The sequence below is a fragment of the Cygnus olor genome, chromosome 1 (genome assembly GCF_009769625.2).
Source record: "Cygnus olor isolate bCygOlo1 chromosome 1, bCygOlo1.pri.v2, whole genome shotgun sequence".
Lineage (NCBI taxonomy): Eukaryota > Metazoa > Chordata > Aves > Anseriformes > Anatidae > Cygnus > Cygnus olor.
Genome location: NC_049169.1, coordinates 153,224,199 through 153,248,972, shown reverse-complemented (window position 1 = coordinate 153,248,972; position 24,774 = coordinate 153,224,199). Strand labels below are relative to the sequence as shown.

General features: G+C 35.3%; 1 protein-coding gene and 1 long non-coding RNA gene across 13 annotated transcripts in view; one reads left to right on the top strand and one right to left on the bottom strand.

Moving 5' to 3' along the window:
- Nucleotides 1-21,190, top strand: part of LOC121060467 — a 28,309-nt gene extending 7,119 nt beyond the window's left edge. Inside the window, exons 2-5 of one of the 2 annotated variants that reach the window (XR_005814824.1) lie at nt 10,987-11,103; nt 11,363-11,451; nt 17,092-17,557; nt 21,112-21,190. This is a non-coding gene — a long non-coding RNA (uncharacterized LOC121060467). The remainder of the gene's footprint in view (nt 1-10,986; nt 11,104-11,362; nt 11,452-17,091; nt 17,558-21,111) is intronic. The other variant, XR_005814823.1, reaches the window with a different exon arrangement.
- Nucleotides 1-24,774, bottom strand: part of DOCK9 (dedicator of cytokinesis 9) — a 131,107-nt gene that overhangs the window by 51,679 nt on the left and 54,654 nt on the right. For all 11 annotated transcript variants that reach the window (XM_040538214.1, XM_040538269.1, XM_040538258.1 and 8 more), the window contains exons 8-27: nt 21,073-21,247; nt 19,808-19,875; nt 15,865-15,939; nt 15,623-15,763; nt 15,060-15,260; nt 14,800-14,922; nt 12,548-12,630; nt 11,817-11,939; nt 9,929-10,008; nt 9,661-9,848; nt 9,479-9,544; nt 8,443-8,535; nt 8,032-8,155; nt 7,549-7,670; nt 6,093-6,179; nt 5,359-5,448; nt 3,973-4,088; nt 3,763-3,832; nt 3,493-3,618; nt 3,293-3,364 (exon numbers count right to left, since the gene is read on the bottom strand). In XM_040538214.1, the coding sequence (XP_040394148.1) occupies nt 3,293-3,364; nt 3,493-3,618; nt 3,763-3,832; nt 3,973-4,088; nt 5,359-5,448; nt 6,093-6,179; nt 7,549-7,670; nt 8,032-8,155; nt 8,443-8,535; nt 9,479-9,544; nt 9,661-9,848; nt 9,929-10,008; nt 11,817-11,939; nt 12,548-12,630; nt 14,800-14,922; nt 15,060-15,260; nt 15,623-15,763; nt 15,865-15,939; nt 19,808-19,875; nt 21,073-21,247 (2,223 nt within the window). The remainder of the gene's footprint in view (nt 1-3,292; nt 3,365-3,492; nt 3,619-3,762; nt 3,833-3,972; nt 4,089-5,358; nt 5,449-6,092; nt 6,180-7,548; nt 7,671-8,031; nt 8,156-8,442; nt 8,536-9,478; nt 9,545-9,660; nt 9,849-9,928; nt 10,009-11,816; nt 11,940-12,547; nt 12,631-14,799; nt 14,923-15,059; nt 15,261-15,622; nt 15,764-15,864; nt 15,940-19,807; nt 19,876-21,072; nt 21,248-24,774) is intronic.

Sequence of the window (24,774 nt, the reverse complement as noted above, 5' to 3'; positions counted from 1 at the left end):
ACCACACTTTTAGTAATGTGAATGCTCATCAATGGTAGTATACCATACTTTGCAGGAGATGCAGATTAAGGGAGAGAAAACTAAAATCATGGACAATGGCTGAGTCATTCTGAAAAGTGAATTTCATCTGTCTTTTTGTTTGTTTACACAGACTCCTGCTTTTAAAAAGACTATATTCTACTGTGCTTATTTTATCCACCATCTGATCTCAATTTAAAAATGTAATCACTAGGGTAAGAAAGTTATAATTAAATTAAGGAAATGGGTTTGCATGATAGCAAGTTAGCGGTTTATTTGAAGTGTGTTTTTTTTTTTTTAAATATATATACTTTTTCCATACTTGTGAGGATTTTTGTAGGTTTGTTAGAGTCAGGAAAAATTATCTAAACTCTGTTTAGCTAAGCCAAAACAACATTATTTTGCAGAACATCACCTAACCAAATCCAGCAAACATCCTCAAGCTATACAAGTTTCACACACGTCATGTTTTAAGAAACTTGCCCAGCTATACCACATTATGTAATTCAAGAAGATACTGTTTTTTAAAAAAGTCGAATACTGTAAAATAAAAAGCACTGCTAGGACTGTCAGGTAAGGACTGAAACCAACAAAAATTATTTTATTTCTTTCTTCCAATATCATTTTTAAATGATACAATTTTAATTCAATTCCAGAAGTCTCTGGAAAATTTCAACTTTAAATAAAAATCAATGTTTTCTGCTTTATCAGATTATATGTTCATTTCCATTTCATTTATTAACTAATACAACTAATTTAATTGATTATAATAAACAAAACCACAAAATACAGTGTGGTAAAATAAGAAATACTCCATTCATGGAATGAACAAAGGCACAAACTCCTTCCTCAAGGAATATCAAATCAATAAAGGAAATGTACATTTATAGATCCTCCTGTCTTTTCCTAAACTATTTGAGCAGATACCACTGAAACAGCAAAATACCAGTGAAGAACAGAAAGAAGTCCGTATGAATATTTTTCTTTGGTTTGAATAAACTGCATTTCTATTGTCTAGTAGTATACAAAATCATAAGTTTTGTCTTTTTGCTAGGAATTCTGAGGAATCCCCAATCAGCTGATCAGTTAACACATGAGCAAGAAGTTTGATATCCTAAACCCAGATGGATGCACTACACTGCATGCACAGAAGCCTCCCGATGCATATATTTGTATTCTGAAAAATCCTAAACATGATACCTATCGTAGTTGCCTAGACAGTTTATTTTAAGAAGTCAGTGATAAAGGCTTGCTCTCTTCAGAAGACACCTAAATCTGTAGTATTAGCACCACATAAATGCCTGCCCCACCACCCCTATCTGAAGGCCTATTTCTAGGTTAAACCTTTACCTGGTATTTGAAGGATGTTTATGTCATTTAATATTATACCTACATGACCACATATTTTTGGGTAGTGCTTACATCAAAGTCCAGTGTTGACTACTGCTTCCAGCTTCACTGTAGCATAATATAGCATAGCATAATGTAATAACAATACCATAGCATAATATGGCATACCCAATATTGAGGTGATGCTGAGGGCACGTTGACCTATGCCCTGCAATATGCATACTGGACCCACCTCACAGGGAGGTCTGCTGCCTCCCTGGGGCCCGGATTAGGGACATGAGGAGGAAAGCTTCCTGCCTGGGTTCGAACCTCAGACTATTACCCATTACTGATTTTTCAGGTAGGTGGTGAGGAAGCTTCATAAGGAAGTCCCTTGGGATGTGGTCCTGAAGGGCAAAGGAGTCCAGGAAGGCTGGACGCTCTTCAAGATGGAAATCTTAAAGGTGCAGGAGCAGGACCTTTCCACATGCCAAAAGATGGCTGTAGATGTGGTCTACGTAGACTTCAGAATGGCTTTTGACACCGTTTCCCACAGAATTCTCCTGAAGAAGCTGGCTGCTTAAGGCCTGGATGGGTATACGCTTCATTGGGTTAAAAACTGGCTGGGTGGCTGGGCCCAAAGAGTTGTACTGAATGGAGTTAAATCCAGGCTGGTAACTAATAGTGTCTCCCAGGGATAGGTACTGGGGCAGTTTTCTTTAATACCTTTATCAGTGATCTGGATGAGGAGACCAAGTGCACCCTCAGTAAGTTTGCAGACAACACCAAGTTAGGCGTGGGTGTTGATCTGCTTGAGGGTAGGAAGGCTCTGCAGAGGAATCTGGATCGGCTGGACTGATGGGCCGAGGCCAGCTGCATGAGGTTAAACAAAGCCAAGTGCCGGGTCCTGCACCTGGGGCACAACAACCCCAGGCAATGCTGCAGGCTGGGGGAAGAGTGCTGGTGCCTGGTGGAAAAGCGACCTTGGGGTATTGGTCCATAGCTGGCAGAACATGAGCTGGCAGTGTGCCAAGGTGGCCAGGAAGGCCAATGGCATCCTGGCTTGTATCAGGAACAGTGTAGCCAACAGGACCAGGGAGGTGATCGTCCCCCTGTACTCAGCTCTGGTGAGGCTGCACCTCAGCGTGCAGTTCTGGGTTCAGTTTTGGGCCCTCACTACAAGAAAGACATCGAAGTGCTGGAGTGTGTCCAAAGAAGGGCAACAAAGCTGGTGAATAAAACAAGTCTGACGAGGAGTGGCTGAGGGAACTGGGGCTGTTTAGCCCAGAGAAAAGGAGGCTCAGGGGAGACTTTATCATGCTCTACAATTGCCTTAAAGGAGACTATGAAGAGGTGGGTGCTTGGGAGAAGAGCCCAAACCGAAGTGATAAGGGGAAATAGCCTCAAGTTGTGTCAGGGGAAGTTTAGATTGGATATTAGAAGAAATCTCATTACTGAAGGGGTTGTGCATCATTGGAATAGGCTGCCCAGGGAAGTGATTGAGTCACCATCCCTGGAGGTTTTCAAGAAATGTGTAGATTTGGAACTTAGTAGCTTGGCTTAGTGGTAGACTTTAGTACTAGGTTAAAGGTTTGACTAGATGATCTCAGAGGTCTTTTCCAACCTGAATGATTCTATGATAAATATTAAGAAATCTTACTAAAAAGTCTAGTGATTTACAAGGTCTGCTCTACTATATGGATTTTAAAGGGTTTCTATCCTTTTAGGATGGTGTTAAACCTAGCTCTGTAGATCTTTCTAATATCTCATTTGCTTTCTCCCTCTTTGCTCTTTCCCTCCTTTCCTTACAAAAGAAATTGTTAGAAGAAGGGTTTTTTAATAAAATTATTGATTGGATAAATTGGATAATCAAATAAAATTATATGATTGGAGAAAGAAGAGACTGCACAAATTGCCATTAGAATAACTTTTTTTTTTGACATACCTTCACTTTAGAGTTTTCTATCAAATACTGAGCCATTGATTTTATCAGAACTTCAAAGAAGAACCAGGAATACTGCAGAGAAAAGAAAATATTCTGTGAAATTGCTGTGGGTATTGAATAACAATTTCAATACATTTAATTCCTATACTTAAGTTATGACCAGATAAGACCATACAGTAAAAGCATAGTTCAATATATACCTTAAGTAGCTTGTTGCTTGTAAGAAAGTCAGCAGATGGCTTTAGAATTGTTGTCATGGACTTTGTCAATTCTTCATGTACTGTCTTATATTCAGAAGCAACATAGGGTTCAGCTTTATAAGCATACTTGGGGAGGAAAAACAGAACATAATAGGAAACCATGACATAATATGAAACAGTTGAAATCAAACAGATACAATTCTACTTATATATACCTTTTTAAGAGTTTATTTACTTTTAACTGAAGTTTTTTTATTTAATTGTGCCTACCTTGACATAAGATCTCAAGTAGCTATCCAAGCCTTCTTCATGACACTGTGCAACAATATGGATAATAACCCTAAACAGAAGTCAGAAACCAAAACTAAGCAAGTCTACAAAGAAAGCTATGATTGCAATCACAAAAGTGTTATTCAGTTACACGTTTATGTCATAACCCAGTCATCATTTAAACTCTGTGAAGCACTTAAAAATCTTTACCTTGTCACATTGACTGCAACTTCCTCTTGGGTTGCTCTAGTGAGAACTCTAAACAACTGATTGAGAACAGTTGGCAGGAAGGCTATCATCACATGGCCTTCCATAGCATGAAGGCTCTGAAAGAAAGCAGTAATACTGTCACTCCCTTGAAACAAGGGCATTGAAATCACAAGTTCTAAAACTGCAAAAATTACCACAAGTCTCTTTCCAAAAATATATGCTGCTTGCATTATTTGGTGTTAAGTACCCAAAATACAACTGCACAGAAGGCAACTGAGAAGAGTTTCCAACATAAATGTTTGCACACATTAGGTTGCACACATTAGGTACAGGTTGCACACACACGGCAAGATGTCCATATGCAGGAGAAGTAAAGACTATTTGGGCTTCTGGGAGGCCTAGCTAAACAGGAGTTTGGCCTACTGAAACCGAGAATAGCACTCGTATGTGCCAGAGAAGATAGCATTTGTTTTCTGTTACCTTGAAGCGAGATAAAGTCAATATGATACGTAATCTAGTGGTGTGGAACATGCTCATACTGTGCAGTTAGAGTCTTCTGGTATTTGACGACATGCAAGAGTTTTAAATAAACTGTGGTTGTATTATTCTGACCCAGGGATTTTGGCAAGACATACTCTTGTCACTGAACCTAAAGATTTTGCTAACATGGAATTAATATAAATGTAAGTAAAGTAAGGAATAAGCTATCCAAATATATTACAGAAGCCTTAGGGCAGGGAAGATGGATCAGAACCACGTTTTTGACATAACCAAAATCACAAAGCAAGTTCAGTTCAGAAGTGTGCCACATTCAATAGTTAAATCCTTACATAAATGTCATGGACAGACAAGCCAGTTTTATGAACTGATAATGAATGTGCAAATACAATAATGAATTTTGTTGTGCCTAAGAAAATCAGGAGTTACGTGTGATACCTTAATGGATTTTAAGATGACTGAATTTTGGGTTCCACATTAAAAACATGGCCTACTTGGTTAATATAAAATTGCTATGGAAACCATGCACTCTATTGATCTAGTCCTGGAAGAGAACTTTAGACATGACACTGATGACCTCCTAATCAAAATTTTAGAAAATAGGTCATCAATTCCTCATCATTCCCGTGCAGTTTGAATTGATTAATTTGACACAACAGGCCATTGGTGTTCTGAAATTATCAGCCATAATGCTAACCAATACTATCTCATTATTCCCTTATGGTTTCATCTTACATTGTAATTTTAAGTTTATCTAGGGCAAGAAACATCTTCTTGTTCTTTTTACATTGTATATTACATAAATGAGACCTAGACAATGTCTGAAGCTCCTAGGTTTTACAAAGACATAAAAAAAAATATAATCTGTTATTCACTGACGTTTTATACCTTAAGATATTTTACTAGATCAGTTCCTAGTGCACGAGCTCCAGATTCCGTTTTCTGACAGTACTGAAAAAAATTATGCAAATGCTGGTCCTGTCAAAGACAAAAAGAACCAAAAATTAAACACTATCTAACATGACTATCTAAAACATAACACATTAAAATGTTTATACATAAAAATCCATATATGTCTATATAAATTATTTTTGAAAGTTGAATGTAAGTGTGCTACTCTGAAGGCTAATTTTGTCTCCATGTAACACTTTTTTTTTTTAACCCATATAAGAAATTTCCAGTACTTTTGAACACCTGTTATGCAAAACTTCATCTATATTTGCTTCAAACCAATTGACATGCAGAAAATAGGATAATTAACGTTAGTTATCCCAACTTATCATACCATGTATTTTATGAGCAGCTATAACAGGACTCCTTGCTTTGCAGACATGCCACTAAATAGCTTTCAGACAACTACAATCTCTTATCTAAATGGAAGTCTCAGAATGGAATGGATGAAAATGTTAGACAGAAGTCTCACATTTTGAATAGCTTCACTCTAACATCTGCTGCTTTTCACAGCTGATGTGAAAGACAGAAACCATGCAGAACATCCAAGAGACAAAAAAACAGTAAGATAGCAGCATATTGAGTATTAGAAGCTTCCCCAGATATTGTACATACATATCGGAAACATACATTATTCCTAAAACTTACTCTAATTGCATTTTGTAACTCACCTGTGTATACACAGTTGACACCATATGAGTGGATATTTTTAACAGCTGTTTGCCTCCATCTACCCATTTAATTTCAGGACCAGAATGCTGAACACACACATGCAGAGGAAAAGTAAAATAATGTAGCAGTATACTAGAATAAGACAGTGCTTTCTTTATAGTACCACAAACAACATTTTTTTTTCTAAACAGAAGAAGAAATGTGTACAATGAATAAAGTCATAAAATAAAAAAGGAAAATTATGCAGGCAATATTACCTAAAGCATTTATGAAATTTATTTTCAAAGTCCCACTGTAGTTTCCTTACTTACTAATAAAATTACTTTTCTTTGAAGTCACAGACTTCTTATTTCCCCTAAAATTGTGCAAAGAAATGTTTGGCTACAGAGAAACATGTACTACTTTTCTGAAAAAAATAACTGAAGAATTTCTGTAGGTACTGACACAGTGTAAACCTTAACACAGGTCACCGATAGGTATCACCCAGTACTTGCTTCCCATTCTCAGTTCTTTGCAAATGGGTTGGGAAGGCTCAGCTTTCTACTCTGACAATTAGTTATGGAGAGACTTTACCATTAGATCTACAACTAGTCATCTTGGTCCTAACCTCCTACCCATGGAGGTGAGCAGAGATGGACAGCAGAGGCATAAAAAAAATATACCTACAATATGAAAAGATGAAAGATGTAAAGATGTCAATGGCTGGAAAGCTTACAGTAGAGTTTAAGAAAGAAAAAGTGGTGGAATAGGAGGAGACCAAAGCCTCTAGCTGTTGATTTTAGGCCTCTTCCTCCAAAATGAGTCAATTTTCTCTCTGCATTTCATTCCTTTAGTCAAATTCCCTACCACATTTCACATTTTGTATCCTCCTTGGTATTGTTTTTATTACTATTAATTTTGCAAGCTTTCTGCTTTGAAAAATACAACCATAAATTTTACTAGTGAAGTATAAAGATCACAAAACTCAAGATGTGAGAATAAGACTTTTTCAGGAATAAAGGACTTACTGAAAGGAGACAGCATGAAATGCTAAAAAAAATTTAGTAAAGGACTTCAGATTATTTGCATATTTTCATAAACTGAAAATACTTTAAAACACTTAAAAATTACTAACTTCAATTATTGCTACAAAATGAAACAAATATTTCCTAAATACATCAGCTAAATAATAACAGAAACACATTTAACAGTTTACATGAAAAACTACATTAGGGTAGGTTGATTCAAATTCTTTTGAAGGTCAGAATTTAGTCATAAACTTTGCCTCCAGCTTGTGTTGGAGTTAATTTCTTTCTTTTAAGTCAGATGCATAACTTTTGCAAAGCACTCCATTTCACATATAAAAACAATTTTTCAATAGAAAGTGACTCAATCTTATCGGACTGGGGAATTACAATTAATTCTTCTCTGCATATCTTTTTTTTTGAAAGATTAGAGCCATTTTATATACCATACCTTTCCAACCCCCACTTCTTGATAACTAAGATAGCCTGGTGGAAGATTTGCTGACACTGGAATGTGTTGCTCATTTGTCACCACTCTTCCATCTTTTATTAGCGGAAGCCAAGAATAGCCAACTATGAAACGTGAAAGGAAAGTAATTTTAAATATGTCATGAATCTTTATATAAATGCTTACAAAAGTCTTCCAGTCTTCCAATATGTAATTCATAAACCAGAAAATGTTAATGTAGGGGTCAAATAATTCAAATTCACACAATTAGAAAGAATTGAAAAGGCAAATAAATTCTTATGAGTTTGAAAATATATACATGTTGTAGGCATTCTAAAATATTTAAAACAATAAATAATGAATCTTTCTGTCACTATAATATAAAGCATCATATGGATCAAGACAACAAAATCATAGTTCACCAGATAAACATACTTCATAAGATCTCCCAAGTAGTTACTGAAAGCAAACCATTAGCAGACACACCTTGTGTTTCAACAACATCTTTCTTCTTTGTACTCCCTTTGCTTGAATTGTCACAGCTGACGTGGTAGAAGGTGAATAACAAATGGTGCTTTTCATGTAACTGAGTGGGCAATTCTATTTTAATCTGAAAAGCAAAGAAACACAACCTTTGTAGAAGACTTCAGCTAGAACAGTGACATGCCATACTGGTTGAATAGTCTGACTTAAAAGCAGTTCGAGTTTCTGTTATTTGAAGCAAGAATCAAGAATTACACTTACAAAACTTTCAAAAATATTTAATTACAGTGAAAAGAAGGGTCTGATTTAACTGAAATCATTAGCAAGACCTTCACAATCCTAAAATTTTTGCTAGTATTTTTGAAACGTAGTAATACTTAACACAGTAAAAATCACCTCAGAAAGGTAGCTTACCTCATCATAAAATTCCGGATTTTGGTGGTGATGCAAAACAGCAGCAAATGCACTTCTAGTAAATACTGGTCCGCCTGGTCTACCATAGATACACTAACAATAGAAGAAGGAAAAAACAGAAACTACAACAAATTCTTTTTCACTCTTAGGTAAAAGTTTCACCCAGAATTTGAAATATTTTAACTTGTGTTATATATTTCAATAACAATGAACATTTTGTAATGTAACTTTTTTATGTCAAAAGTGTTGATCTTAAAAAAAAAAATCACAAACTTAACATGGATATTAGCAGTGATTAAAAACTAGAACTGATGAGTTATCTAGTGATCTCCTTTCAACTGCGGAATTTAGATGAATGCATTGTACTAAACAGCAAATCAAATTGCTACAGAGAAGCTGACAAGATGAAACATTGAAGTACCCCTGACTTGGTTGAAAAACTGACATGTCCTTTGAAAAGGAATATATAAGGAAAGTGAATAAAGAGATTACTGCAAGGTCTCTAGAAGTTATCTGTATGTTGCTATGATATTCTGATTATTACTGGAACCTATGAGGTCTTGCCTTTAACTCTTGGTTTCTTTGCACAGACAGATTACATCACCTGTAGTCTGCCTGCTGTGCAGTAGAGTTGACACTGTGGTTTCACCTCAGAACTCCTATATATTTTTCTGCTTCATTTCTTTCAGGCACTTCCTATACACTGTGACAGCTCAGGAACAAATACAGACTTGGTTCTGTAGTTGGTCTAAAGATTTATTGTTTTTACTGCTTAAAAGTTAGAGTAGGCACAAGGCACCCTTGTTTGCAACAAGTTTAATACTGGAATTTTTGTTGATATACGGAAAGAAAATGCTCTTAGTAATCTTTTATCTCAAAAACAAACAAATCTTCTAGAAGTTACTTCTATACCAAAGAGGTATAGAAGGATAGAAAGCTGCCACCTCAAGCTAGATAAAATCAATCAAGTATTAGTGTCCTGCTTAGCTAACTGGTCACTGTTTTCTTTAATCCGTCACAAAAAGCAAAGACTAACCTTTAAAGGCAAAGAATCCTCTTCATCAGAATCCTTGAACTCAATGCATACTGCAATATTTCTAGCCTAAAGCAGCATTCAAAAACAAAAACACTTAATTGTAAGGAACATCACAGAAATACAGTATGTAAACAATATCAGTCCATTGGAAAAAGAAGAATGTATTGTTTGCCTATACTCACCTTTGCAAAAGACTTTTGACTGTCATATTTCAAGTGCTTTGGATAAACATAAAGATGATTGTTGTAGATGGTAAAAGGCTGAGTGTGTCTTGGTATACAGGGAACAAATTCCTCTATTTCAAGTGTTACTAGTGTCTTGGTACTATTTTCAAACTGTTTCATAGGAATGTATGATGAATTAACATAATCTGAAAATATATTAAAAATCAATATAAAGCTGAAGAGAATACAACTCAATGTCCATTTAACAGTGTTTATTAATACTTACTTGGAAAATCTGGTGACACATTATCAATTGTAACATCCAGATTTCCTAAAATAACAGGAAGCTTGGCCATCTTTTCAGGCCTAGTGGAAGAAAAAACAAAACCAAAAACCTCCAAGTCAGGCTAAATGCAAAGCTATCAGAATGCCAGAAAAAAGAAAAAAATGGAGGGGGGAAGAGGTGGGGGAGAGAATAGGAAACAGAGGCAAAAATAACATCCTGAAATAGGAGTATGAGAGGAAAGGTGGTTTGGGGGTGGACAACTTTATTAGTGTGTTTTTTTTTTCCTCTTTTCTTTTTGAGAATTTAAAAGAGAACAATGTAAGGCTTTATTCACAAGTGTGAAAATAAGTAAGAAAAAGCATTATGGTTCCCTTTCTTTATATTGAAGTGAAAATCTTTAAAAAAGACAGGTTTTCTTTGCCTTGTAGTAACTCAATATAATTGTCAGAGGGTATAGCCTTAAATTTAAACGGTCATCAATAAGCATTGATATTAATAGGATAAACTTGGGGGAAGACCAAAGAGGAAGCGAAATCAGTAAGTTAACAAAATGTGTCTTTCTCCCAGTAATTTTTTTCTATGTTGTTCTTTTCCTAAAGTAACAACGTATCCTTCAAAATATTTATTCTTAACAAGACTACAATAAAATTTCTTAGACATTTCCATGTAGCTAATCCAAAATATGATTTGAAGTAGGGGCATTTTCCAAGTTAAAACACCAGTAGAGTACCATTTGTTAATAAACCTAGTCAGCAGTGTGATTTTTTTATCATTAATATATTTTTTTAATTATTGCAAAGGAAACAGTTGCAAGATGTTCCAAAAATACTATCCTGCACTGTAAAACAACTTATTGTGGTTGAAGTCTGGATTCTGATTCCAATAGCTAAGCCTAAGACATTACAATCTCTTTCTCACTAAAATTTCTGTGAAATACCATACACAAATCCACAAACAAGGTGCTGGAATAACCAAAGGTTTTCTTTAATTCACAAAGTAAAGTGCTGTGGTAGGCTAATTTGCTATATTTAATTCAGATTCAATAATATTGTTTATAGCAAGGAGTAGCAGTACACAGCAATTTCAACACTATTTAAACCTCAGTGAAACTTTGAGGAGCTAGCTAAAATGGAATTAAAATACCTGCTACAAACCTCACCTCCTTAACAGATTTGGTAAGTAAAAATCAAATAAAGAAGCTATATCCAAAGCCTTTTAAGATCTGTGCTTAGCAATCATTAATACAATTCCAGCTAACTGTCAAATAACAGAAATGGAAATGCCTTTGCAAAGCAGTAAAAATTTCTCAGTAAATCTAAATATTTATTTAATATGATCATCAGTCAATAGGAGATTCTTAAGCCTTGCACAAAAAAATGATGCAATCTTTAGGAACAGTTTGTAAAAAAGTATGACCGGTATACTGTTGTTTAGGCATTCTGAGCCAGATGCACTCCTAAGGAAGGTAGAGTGGATACTGACTTGAAGTCCCCTTCCCTGAGACCTAGCGTCCTCTTTCCAAGGTCAGTGAATGTGATACTTGCTCATACTCTGCTTCCGTTGAGAGCCAGAACAGTGAGTGCATCATGCAGGCATAACACCTAACATAGAGATACTTCAGTAGAGATACTTCAGTATCTCTGTGTTATCGTGTTTAACCATATGATGGTTATACATGGCATAATACTTCAGTCCTGCTCAAAGCCCTCAAACACTGCAAAGGAAAGATCTGTAGGTTGTGTGAATGCACTGAATGTCTGTACAACTTCCTATTTGAAGTGGAAACATATAAATATATACATCAGAAGATGATCTTCAACTGGAGCATCTAATAAGAGAAAAGATTATTGTTTAATTTTTAGGATAGAGTGAGGAAAATTAAACTTACTTCCGGAAATCTGCTAACGATTTCAGCATGTCTTCATTTGAAAGTTTATTACTGTCTTGTCTGAAAAGAGGTGAAAATCTTGCATTTTTGTCCAGTGTTCCCGAGGCATCTTTAAACAATGTCCTGAAAGTCAAAGTCTTGCTTTCAGATGAGTTAATACAAATGTTGTAATTATCTTCAAGAAACTTCTTGACTACAAAGTAGAACATACTGCACTATCTTTCGTATTTAGCATTTAATATTCCTTTCGTTGTAGGGGAGTTTTAACATATAAATAGCTCAGTGTAACAAACGAAAGAGAACCATTTAATTCTTAGTAAAATTAAAAATCTTGACAATGGAAAACAGTTGTCAATATTCAAGAGCTTGAACAATAATGTGATGAATTTTCAACTTTTTTCCTACTACAAAACTTAAGTCTAAGTTTGCTTTTCAGAAATCTTTGTGTAATTCAAAGCAAAACAAAAAATAATCTAAATAGCATATTGAGATTTAAATGAAATGAGATGCAGAAGATAATCACAGAATAATAGGCTGAGTTGAAGGGGACGATAAAGACCACCCAGTTCCAAACCCCTGCCATGGGCTGGACACCTCCCACCAGACCAGGTTGCCCAAAGCCCCATCCAGCCTGGCCTTGAACACCTCCAGGGGTGGGGCATCCACAGTTCCTCTGGGCAATGTTAAAGAAAAGTGAGGAAAAATTACATATTGGCAAGATTTGTCCTTACCTAGCTGCCCAGGCAAAAGGCATTCTATATTGACCTAGTCTCTGGCATGCCTGCTTAGCATTCTTCAAAACTTTCTGTGCAGCCTTCAAGGGACATAAAAAATAGCCAAGTTTTAAAAACAACCAAACTGCGCCATTAACATACAAGAAAAACCCACACATTGACACAGATATAAATTAAATTAATACCTCTTAACAATTCATTTCAGGTTAAGCAAGGCCTGCTGATCTCACAACATTTCAAAAGTGAAAACAAACCCATCCACACCTCCTGATAACACACTTAATTAAGCAAGAAAAAAAAATGCTAACAAGTCATCTGATTTCTGCCTTCCTTAATTTGTAAATATTCAAAACTGATAACCTAGCCATCAGAAAAAAGAATGAGACAGGACAAATTGTTCTCATTAGAATTTTCAGGTTTTGTTTTTGTAAACTATTAACTACGAATAAACAATTCCATTATATTGAACCAACAAGCAGGGCTAGAAACCCGCTATTTTGAGATGTTCAACACAGTGCTGAACCACTTCAGCTATAGCAGAACCTCCTGACAGAGCAGTAGGTTTCTCTTTTCCAGAAGTCAGCTTCCCATGTGTACCTAACACAGCAAAAAGTATTTTCTAGAGGCAGAAAAACCCAGAGTAAACCTGCCTGAATACTATCCCTGATCTATAATGTTGACATTAGGAAGAGCTGTTTCTATTGGCGTGCCCTTTAAGCCAACTCTCAATTATCCTTTCTTGTAAAAAAGGGAGAAATTACATTTAAAAGCACAGACCCTTGATCAATAATTATCATTAATTCACAATATTCAGTGTTTAATGGGAGAACAAGTGATCTATGTATTTTTTTCTTCCATTTTCTCCTTCTCCTTGACCAGAGCAGCAATTCTGCAGGGAGCTGGAACTTGCTCATTGCACCGACATAAGGGGAGGCCTACATAGCTGGTCAATACTGTTCTGCTTTTGTTTCCAGCTAATTCAGTGTAATCCCAAAGAACAAGAATAGACAAAAATTCAAACTAAGGATTCAATTGTGTAAAGTTACAAGCAAATGAAAACCAGAAACGGGCAGCATAAGTTTATATAACAATGAATGTTCTTATTTGGCTGTTATTGTAACACAGGTCAATATAGTCCAAGCATTCAGCATCAAATTTTGGAACACTTGGGCTTAACTAACTTTCCTGTGTGGCACAGGCCCAAGACCACCAAAAAGCAGTTATTCAGTTCAATTTTGTTTTAACTCAGTAACAATCAAGAACAGGCTCTCAAAATGCAGAGCTGTTGCTTTCTAATGATAGCTGCAAAAAAATCTCAACCATTCCTGGAAAAGCAAATCAGTAGCCTGATCTAAATTAAGACCAAGTGAAAAATACAGTTTTTCGCATTTAACTTAGCCAGAACTAAATCAGTAGGATCAGTCTCTGCAGACTGAGTGTTAACCCTTCCTTCATCCCTTTGACTAGCTGAAAGCAGGAGGAATGTCAACAATACCTGACACTGCTTACAAAAACTCTTAACACCCTCATCCAACTATTTAAACACTACTGTAAGCCAACAAAATTGAAACACTGTTGCTTCACTGACAGACAAGAAACAGCAACTGACCAAGTTTCTTGTTAGATAGGTTTCAAAAAAAACCCGAACATTAAAATGTTACGTTATCCTAGACTTTGAAAAAATTCATGTTTCAGTGGTTTATTTCCAAAGGTGATACAGAGTTCCTTCAAACCTACAAAGCATTTCAAATGTAAAAATGGAGGCTTAATAATATCAGTAGTTCTGAAGGAAAACAGTAAGAATATAGATATGAAAGTCACAGTAAACAATAGTCACTGAAAACAGCTAAAGGAAAAATCAACTACAATTATATAGTAAATGAGATCCATTAACTAATAGAGATATACAGTTAATTTCTGACTTATATTTAATATTTCACCGTTTAACAACTTGCAACTCAGCTTTCACATTGAAGATTAGCATTCTTTCATCAGTTTATTTAAAGCCATTAAAAATTACAGATTGCCATGATTACAAAGAGCTGAATAATTTTCTTAATAATATGCTGGACTTAACTGATAAAGTTTCAATAATAACAGTTACTAATAATAACTAGAACTTACTAAATCAAATCATTGTCACTGGAATACCTTATGAAAGAACCACGTTTTTGATCGATATTTATTAACTCCAAATCAACCCGTCTTGCCTCACTATTTTTTCAGTGCCACAAAAGAAGATAACATACCTTTGAAGAATCTGAACTTTTCATGTATGGCTCAGCGCAATGTGTGATACTTCCCTGTAAGACTTTTTCTATTCTAGCCACGAGGAAAATGTCAGGATGAGGACACGTGACTGAAAATATTCCCTAAAAATGAAACACAAGATAAATATAAAATGAAAAAGTACACACTTCTTACATCACATAATAGAAAACCATTTGAAGCAGGAAGGAAAACTGTCCTCTACTATTCAAAATCCAAGCCACATTTTACTAATTCTTACCTGCTTTGGATATTGTAACATTGTTTCATAAATGTCTTGAATTCTGTGTGAACTATCACCACTGCCATTCATCATTTGTTGAGGTGCATTGGATATCATGTGCCTTACTGATGTGTGGTTCAAATCAACATGGAAATCTGCTGAAATCTTCCGGTTGTTTTTAATATCAAATAGTGATAATGTGACAAAGAAAGGTTCTACCTAGACATTTTAAAAAAATAATGAAATGTCATTGTTGTTGTCTCTATTATTGTAAAAACATGTATGACAGGAAGATGAATATGATATTTATAAACAAAGGACCACCACTCTAGATATTACTGGCAAGGTATAGAAGACAGTACAAGAAAAAATTCACTTTCTACAACACAAAGTTTGTTACAAAGATACTTCCCATAGCATTTAGGCTCTCATTTCAATTTAAAAGAGTAGTAAGACCAACAAACACACATGAACAATGTTTCTCAATGATAGTAAAGAGTTTTGCTATTAGGAACACTGTCAACAAAATATTGAGACATCCGTTACAATATTAACAGAAAATAATTAGATGAATGGTTTACATTTGTTGTTGGTCCTTCTTCATTTTCAGCAACACAGCTTTGCAAATTGAAAGATAAATCATTACACTTCACAAGAATTTTTTTTCCAAACTTCTCTTCAAATGGCTTCACTTCTGGTTCAATACCAGAAAAGTCAAGTTTCTTTAAAAAGAGAAAAGAAAATGAAAATTAAGTATGTTATTTTTCATCCCCAAAAGATCAACGTACAAGGAAGCGTGTTATTTCCTTTTAAAAAGTCTAACCTGCGCATCTGGATCCAAGGCAAAAAGTTTAACTCTGCTTTCACTTTTGATCTTTATTTCTGCTTCTCTGGTACTCTGTCCAAAAGAAGAAAAAGTCTTTGTATCACACCATTAAATGAAAGTGGTTTTTGATCTCATTCCTTTTTCCTGTTCAAAGCTTTAAATATTTTTAATTCATGCACTCTTCTCTCCCTGAACTTTGCAACTGCTTCGTTTAAATCGCTCCATCATGTCCAAGTAAAAAGAAAAAGTTCTTTTCCTCTAAGGGCTTTTCCAGTCTCCAAAACATTAAAAACAAATAAATAAAAAACACATCAGCAACATGTAACCTTCAAAAGTCATGGAAAATATACCCCAGTGTAGCTCATATACCACGTTGTCTCCTTAAACAATAAATAACTTTCACAAAAATATTTTATTGAAAAAAGGAAAAAAAACACCACAAAGTAGTATGAACGTAGGTTAAAACTCAGAGCTATAGCGAGACTATAATGCTGCTCAGGAAGCAACAGGTTAGCTAAATTAAGAAATATAATCAGAGATTGTTGTTGTTGTTTGTTTTGTTTTATTCCTTTTCTTGAATTCTACTGCCAATGAAGTGGATTTTCTGTGGGTAGACAAAGGAAAAAAAAGCCGTACGAGAGACAAAACTCTCACACTGAAAAATTCCTTTGCAGAACTAGGAGGTAGTACACTGATCCTGCACAGTATTTGTGGATACCTACCTCTAACAGTAAAAGAAAAGTAGCACAAATAGAATGTGAAAATTGCTGGTATACATAGGTTATTTTTCCATAAAACGTTGAAAGAGGATTGTATGATTTTTTAAGTCAAGGGAGACAAGAAATGGACACATCCCTGAGCCAGAATTAACAATGTAGCATGGTTGCCATTCCCAAAGTATAGCTAAACAGGGATATAGAGTATTTCGTTTGAGGTGGGAGTCTATTTTTGGATCAGCCTGTACTGGCTAGAAGATGTTACCAACCCAAAATGCTGATCACTGACCATCAGCAGGAAATGGTCTCCTCTCTGCATCTGCTTTGTTAGAGGCTTTAAGAAACTCCTAACATGCCACCAGCTCTAGTAGCTCAGAACTCTATTTTAGCCTAATAATAAAAATTAAAATAAACTTAAAGGATGCATAACAGAAGAGTAACTTTTGAGGTTTGATTTTGAATGTGGATGGTTTAATTGATTTCATTTACTATGATCTTTACTGCACAGGAGAAAAGACAGCAGTTGCTGTGGAAGACATGATCAAGACACTTAAAACCAGCAGTGTTGGCAGGCTTCACTTGTTCAGCAGCTAGCATAATCGAGGTACACACGACTAAACTGTGAAGAAGTTTAAAGATGACAAGAAGTTCCCTTGTATGTTTTGGAAAGGGAATGGTCAGCAGCAAGACCTGAAGAGGAAGAAGACCTAGTCATACGAGCAAGCCAGAAATTACTTCAGCCCAAACGTATTGAATGGTTTTAGATTTGCGTTTTATGCACTGAAGACAAGACAAAAATACACATTTTTTGACAGGCAGATTGCTGGGGAGTTGGGCAGAAGTCAAGAACTGAAAATGGATAGTCAGCAACCCTCTCTACCGGCTGGCAGTGACTCTGGAATTCCATTTCCTCAGTGTAACAGGGTAATGCTTTCCTACCTCAACAAACACTGGGACATGCAATGGTTAAGCAGGTACTTGGCCACACTGATTATGATAGTCACATCGTTATTTAAGCCAGAGGTCTAATTAATTTTTTTTTTTAATGAATATTTAAAAAACTATATTCACACTTTGTACAGGAACAGACAGATTCAGCAGAACTGACAAATTCAACTGTACGTGTGCACATTTGTACATTGAAGTGTACAAAACCATTTTATTTAATGTTATAAATTAACAGCTGTTGACTGGAAAAAGGAAGGCTCAGATGTACTCACAAGGGTTAAACCTTTCCTAGGAAGACACTTTTTCCCTTACTGTCAGGTGGCTTTAATATCACCCCTGAAGGAATTACTCTTTCCTCATAAGGTTATAAATTCATCTATTGTGAAAATCTCCTTCCAGAATGAACAAAAAATAAAAGAGCAACTATAAACTCATCTAAAAGAAGGCTCAATGCCTTAGAAGTCTTCCACTGGGAAAAACAAAACCAAACAACAAATAACAGCTGAAAAGACAATGCAAGAAAGAACAGAGAACAAAAATCTTCAAAAATAAACAGCGTTTATATAAAATAATCAAGTCAAAGCACAAGTAATGTACTAATGCAAATGGGGAGAATTTTTCCTATTCTTCTCTGGGGAAAAAAAGGCTAGAAAAATGCATTAGAGCAAATAGTAAAGATGAACTTGAATGGGAAAACCAAACATCTTATTTGGAAAGAAACAAATTTAAATAGGTTGTATCCACAGAATAAAAAGAGTCAAGGCTTAAAGAGCTGAGGAAAATAACATGCTAGGAAAATATCTAGCCTGCAGAGTTGCAGTGCTTCCTATCAAAAGGTTATAGTAACAGGAAGCAGCATTTGTAGTACTAAAATGGTACGCAGGTGCTACAGCCCTGAATAGAAGTCCACTCCAAAGGTCATGTGGGACGTAAGTATTCTGATAGCTCCAGCTATGAAGAAAGAAAAATCTTACATACAATAAAGACATCTAACTTTATATTTGTTTTGGAAATATCTTTTCCATGGCCTCATGTAACTATGCTTTTTGGTGCTCACAGTTCTTCCAAGGAAAACTTGATTGTACGCACCACAATCCCAATTCATTTCCAAATGCAACTGTAGCTGGAGTTAGCATAATAGTTTTTTGTGTGTACGCGCCAAGTTGATTACAAACAGGTTACAGAAAGAAATGTCAGGCAGCCAGTTTGGGTGCTAAAGTCCTGTTAGTGTATAGTGAATCTTTTGATGTGTTAGCTAATAAATAGCATTTGTTTTACTGCCTGGTCTCAGTTTATAAGCTGTACTCCTTCAGGAGTAGTGACTAGGTCAGGCAGACCCTCTGAAAAGAAGAGGGGAGCATTCTAAAGCATGGTCAAGGAGAAAAGTGTCAAGACTGCAGGCTGTGTGACACAAGAAATAGTAAGGAGTCATGATTCTGCTACTTCAATAGAAAAAGGTCACCAGCCTCCAGTCCTTTGGTAATTCAACAAAAACTTCTCTAGAGAACTCACAAAACTTAAAAGATACAAGTCACTATTTTAACTGAAATCAAGTCTGCAAATTGGCTAGAGTACAGTTACATTTGTTTTCTATGTATTTCTACTCTATTTTCTTCTATTTCTATTTTGTTTTACTTACTAGGTGTTTTCACTATGCAAAAAATTGAGTATTACAGTTCATATTCAAATAAAACATTAGCTGAATGATCTTTCTGCTGTTCTTTGTGGACAAGCAATAATGGAAAGGTCTACAGAATTCCAACTCAAAGACACGGGCAACTCAGGATTCTAACCACACTTCTACAAAAACAAAACTAAAATGCAAGAACTATGTCAATACAGCAAATATTCATGAATTTGCTACCTCCTTAACAAGCACAAGTACATCATCACTGCTATTGAGCTTCTCTACAGTTTTAACTGTAAAGATAAAACTTGAGTATAACTAGATTACTTCTACTGAAGTACTTGAACACTTACTTGTATGCAGTAAAACAATACAAAGTATGTAAAACACGAACTACTGAAATAAAAGTTGCTGCTTTGAGACAACATGCACATTTGCTTTATATAAATCTTTAAGACATCAGCCAGGTTGCTTCCAAAAGCAGAAATTGAGGAAGCTCAATAACCACTCCCATTGACAAGACCTTCCAAGCTTTTAAAGTACCACAAACTGACTGGAAGCCAATATCTTACCTTTACTGAAAGTCCACACAACTAAGTATTATGTTTAGTACTCTATATCCTGAGTAGTCATTCATAATATATATTACCTTGGCAATTTCAGGATAGTAGTTATCAAAGCTACTTGATGAGCTTTCCATTTTGCTTTGTTCATCATCTGCAATCAAAAAAAAAAAAATCAAAGAATGACTTACAAATTTCTGCAGCAAAGGTATTTCTGCTTAGTTTGTTTGTAACTCACATCCCCTCAAAAATGACAACCAACAAATGGGTTATGGTCAACTCCATCACTTCACTTTGTAAGGATGTAAAGTAGCACTTATTCCTAATCTTACCTAGAAAATAGCTATCAGCTTTATTACTAATTTTGATACCTGCATTGGAAAAGAAGATGCTCAATGCACAAATTTACAATACTCTTTCCATTATGCATTGTAACTTGATCTCCAAACTTGTTCCCTCTGTTTGTTTGGGTGTCCAAGACTACTCTCCAATGATTACTGGAGTTGAAACCATTCAGTTAGTTTTAAGAACCATCTTCTGGTTCTCAGGTCATTTGGGGACCACTGACTACAATATCCTTCACAAAGCTGCAGGCTTCTCTTTTTTCTGATTTGCTTTTGTTGCAAACATATCAAGTTCTGACTATCTTCACCAAAAAACCACATCTGATTTTAAACTCTAATGATCCCTTTTGGTATATAGTGATATTTATAAGCACAGTGACCTATAACCTTTTCCAGGTTCTTTTGGATAGGCATGTCCTTAGTCTGATACCAATTTTCTTCCCTATCCACTCTCAGGACGAAAATTGCACAAGACGACATATAGACTCTCCTTTCGTCACCCAGCTATCAACTATACTTGCATCACATTGCTTACAGATGTCTGCCTTACCTGTACTTAAAGGGTTCCAACAGCAAATGAGCTATACCCAAGAAATCTTTAGGGAAATATTTGTGGTCAAGAAAGTTATGTGTAAATTTAAATACCTCACTGCTATCACAATGTCCTGTTCTTCTATCTACAGTAGACACAGAACAGATTATTCCATTTTTGACATATTTTATGCATTTTAAAAACAAGTCCCTCCTCAGTTTTCTCTTTTTCTTAAGCTACCTTGGTCACAATTTTTCCTTCTGGGTTCTATTACCTAGATTTCTGAACAGTCCCTTTATTCTATAATGCTGCCAAAAGGGCATAACTCTTATCAGTTCAACAGACAATGAAAAGACCCACAATTATTATGACCAAACGAAAATAAATTTTAACAACAATAAAGCCTTTATTTCTGAATGCACGTACATAGGCATGGTCACATAAGTGTATCAGCATAGCTGGAAACCCTTCTTACCTTCATGAGACTCTCCGTTTCTCTTTTCTTGCATTGCAGCCTCAAAGTTAAGCTGAAGGATTTTGTTCAGAGTGTTTATCCATTCTTCCATCTCAATTTCACTGTCTGCAGCTAAAAGGTAACTACTCTTGTCTTGCATCTTGAGCTCAAATGCAAAACGTCTGACTTTATTGTTCTATAATAAAATGAAAGATTTTATGACATCTTTACATCTTGTCTACTCACAAATCTAATGATGCTATTCATCTAACACTTTTGTACTTCAAATATTTTAACAAAGGCGCGCACTTTGAACAAATGTATTATTATACTTTTTACTGTCTGACATTTGACCTTCTGAAGTTACACGTACTACTTCACCGAATGGAACTATATAAAATATTAGCCTGTTTTCCATTCTCTCCCATCATTTTGCTTGTAAAGATTAAAAAAATAATAATAAAATATGACAATAAGTACCACATTACAAGTATCAAGTGTTCATGTATTCAGATCACCTGGAAGCGAAACTAACCAAGATCTACTGATAAAAGAGCACGAAACAACATTTGAGCGAGAATCCTTCGTATGCTGGGTTTTTATACCAGAAGTTGTCATAAGCAGTCTCAACTGTGAATACATTGATTATTACAAATTTTAAATACACATGAAGTTGGGAATCAATCATTCCTCCTTTGTTCCTCAACCATTGTCATCCTTTTTCTGTGATTTAAGTCCAGGCCTCACAAATACTACCTAGCTTGACTCATGTTCCTGAGAATAAATTCACAAGTCTCAAATGCCAACAAATGAAAATTCTGTATTATCATCACTTTAATTTAAAAAGTCTGACAAACTCATTAGTTAACCTGTAAAATAAACAACAAGACAGACTTGAGGGTGGTTTTCTTTTAAGTTAAATTTGATGTCAAATTACATTTTGGTTTTCACCAGACTTCAGATTCTTCAATTTACAGAATAACTACTGCTTGGCAAAGCATTCAGCTTTCTACCAAATATAAGTTTATGTTAAAGAGGATACAAAAAAAACATGTGGTCTCCAGATCTAAGGCAGCCTTACCAATTCAAATCAGTAAGGAAGTAAACAACAAATCTTAAGAACAGTAACCCTTAACTTTCACAGTTAAAATCCTTGACATAGGCGGTGCATCTCACCACTTGTCTGCTTTCACAAATCAGTGAATTAGTGATTAAGCTATGTATTTATATGGCTGCATATATTACGTGACTAGACCTTTTGCAATGCAAAAAAAGTCTTAACATATCCCAAGACTACAAGAAACACGCCCCACCACACCCCCTCAAAATAATTTTGTGTATACTCAGCATTCCCCTTACAGAAAGGCTGGTGAAGGAGCATATTCCAACTGCTTTACCTTTAATATCTGTTAGTGAAGCCAGCATTTTTCTGTTTTGTGCACCCTCTGCATTTGAAGAGTAAATAGACTATGTACTAAATGAACTTAAAATAAAAATGGGAAATGTTGTAAGAAAGCAATAGGAACACTAATCGTCCCTCATAAAAACAGATTTACTCTGAAACAAATAGGTTGATTCCTGAGAACAACAGCTTAGAATTATGTTCACCTTAAAAGAACAACTATTTCTGTGAATTCCAAGACAGACTACTGTAAAATGCAGAGGTGGGGCGTCTTTTTATTTATTTTCCACTTCTATTAAATAGAATTTCAATTTTTGTTGTGTAAAGACCCTTTTTTTCCACATATAAGCTTCTAGATGCTAATATAATGCCAATAATAAGTAACAGTAAAAGAATGAATAAAATAGGATCAGCCAGAGGGTATACAAAATAATTAAAAATAAAAAAAAATAGTAATAAAATCATGTATCTCAAATAGGACCATTTGCATAGTATTTTATAATTCAAAGTCTCATTTTCTTGTCCCTCCATCAACAGTTCAAGTGAAGAAAACAGCTGTTTCTAAAACCATTTCTTCTCGCCACTGAATCACTTCTTGGCTTCAGGGAAGTGGAAATTCACTAATCTCAGTTTTGCACCTAATTTTGATCCATAAATAGTCTCAAATTTCTAGATGCTGTTCTGAACACCCAGAGTGCCACAACAAACTAGCTGAAAGTACTGCAGAACACAGCATAACATTCAAGACAACTATAAACTTTAAAAGTCCAAAATATATTTTTACTTAGAAATTACTGTATTAGCCCAAAATCTTACTTGCAGAAGATATATGTATATATATATATACACACATATATATATATGTAAGTTTATAAAAATTATAGTAAATTATATAAAATTTTAAAACTTCTAACAAAGTCTGAGGATATTCCAGGTTACATGAATTGAACTGATGGAACAGAAAATATGACACTACTTCAAGGAAAGATAATGTAGGGGAAAAAAAGGATTTTCAGAATTTAAAAACAAACAAACCAACCTAGAATCACAGAATGAGATGGCACTGGACATAATACCAGGTATGGCCTCACCAGTGCTGAGTAGAGGGGAAGCATCACCTCCCTTGAACTGCTGAAAACACTTTGCCTACCTAGTGCAGCCCAGGATACCAATAGATTTAGAATCATTCATTTAGGTTGGATAAGATCTTCCAGATCATCAAGTCCAACCATCAACCTGACCTACTGCATACCATCACTAAAGCATGTCCCTTAGTGCCACATCCCCATGTCTCTTAAGTACCTCCAGGGATGGGGACTCCATCTCTCTGGACGGCCCACTTCTTTGCATCAAGGACACATTACTTGCTCATGTTCAACTTGGTGTCCAGCAAGACCCCATGTTGTTTTCTGCAGAGCTGCTTCCCACCTGGGTGATCCTCAGCACATACTAGTGCCTGGGGTTGTTCCTCCCCAGGTGCAGGATTTTACACTTCCCTTCGGTGAAGTGCACCTATTGTGGTTGCACCTCCCTTTGCTGAAGGGCCTTTCTATTTGTAACTCCTGAAAATATCAATGTTTTCTGATCATGTAAATGATATAGTATTGCCCTCAATAGCCTGTAACAGAGCCACAGGCTGACAACTAGAAACTAGTCATCACCTAAATGAGAAACAAGAAGAGCCAGAAACAGCCTTGAGATGGGTAATTTATGTTATGAGAGAGAAAGGCACCAAAGCAGAGGAAGCTGTACCAGAAGAGCAGAAGGAAAGATGTAAGATTTGGAAAACAAAGACCACGAATGTGTTTATGAACCTTTTTGTTATTGTTGTTGTTGTTTGATTGTTTTAAAAACATGAATCAAATTAGTTGCAGTGGAATTGGCTAAAATTCTACCCCTAAAGCAAAACAATTTCTGTAAATCTCAATATGCAACTTGCAAGATGAATAAATTTACAAGATTTTTCAAAATTTTACAGTATTTAGAAAAAATAATCCTCTGTAAAGCTGTTGCATCTCTGCATAAATCTTCAAACAACTTTACACTAAGAAATTAAATATTATTTTAAAAATGCATTTTTATTAAACTTTGCCTATTCCTATCAAAGTTAACAAAACCCTAAAACCCGAGGGTTTTTTCCAGGTATGCTGTGCCTAACAAAACAGTTACATGCTGTACTGTAAATACATAGCAGAATCACAACAAAAAACATTCTTTTCTTTGGCACTTGCTACTGACAAACATTTTACCAAAGCCCTTAACTTTTTTAAAATGAAGAGCACATGAAAGTAATATTATAAAGGTCAAATGAAAGCATCTGG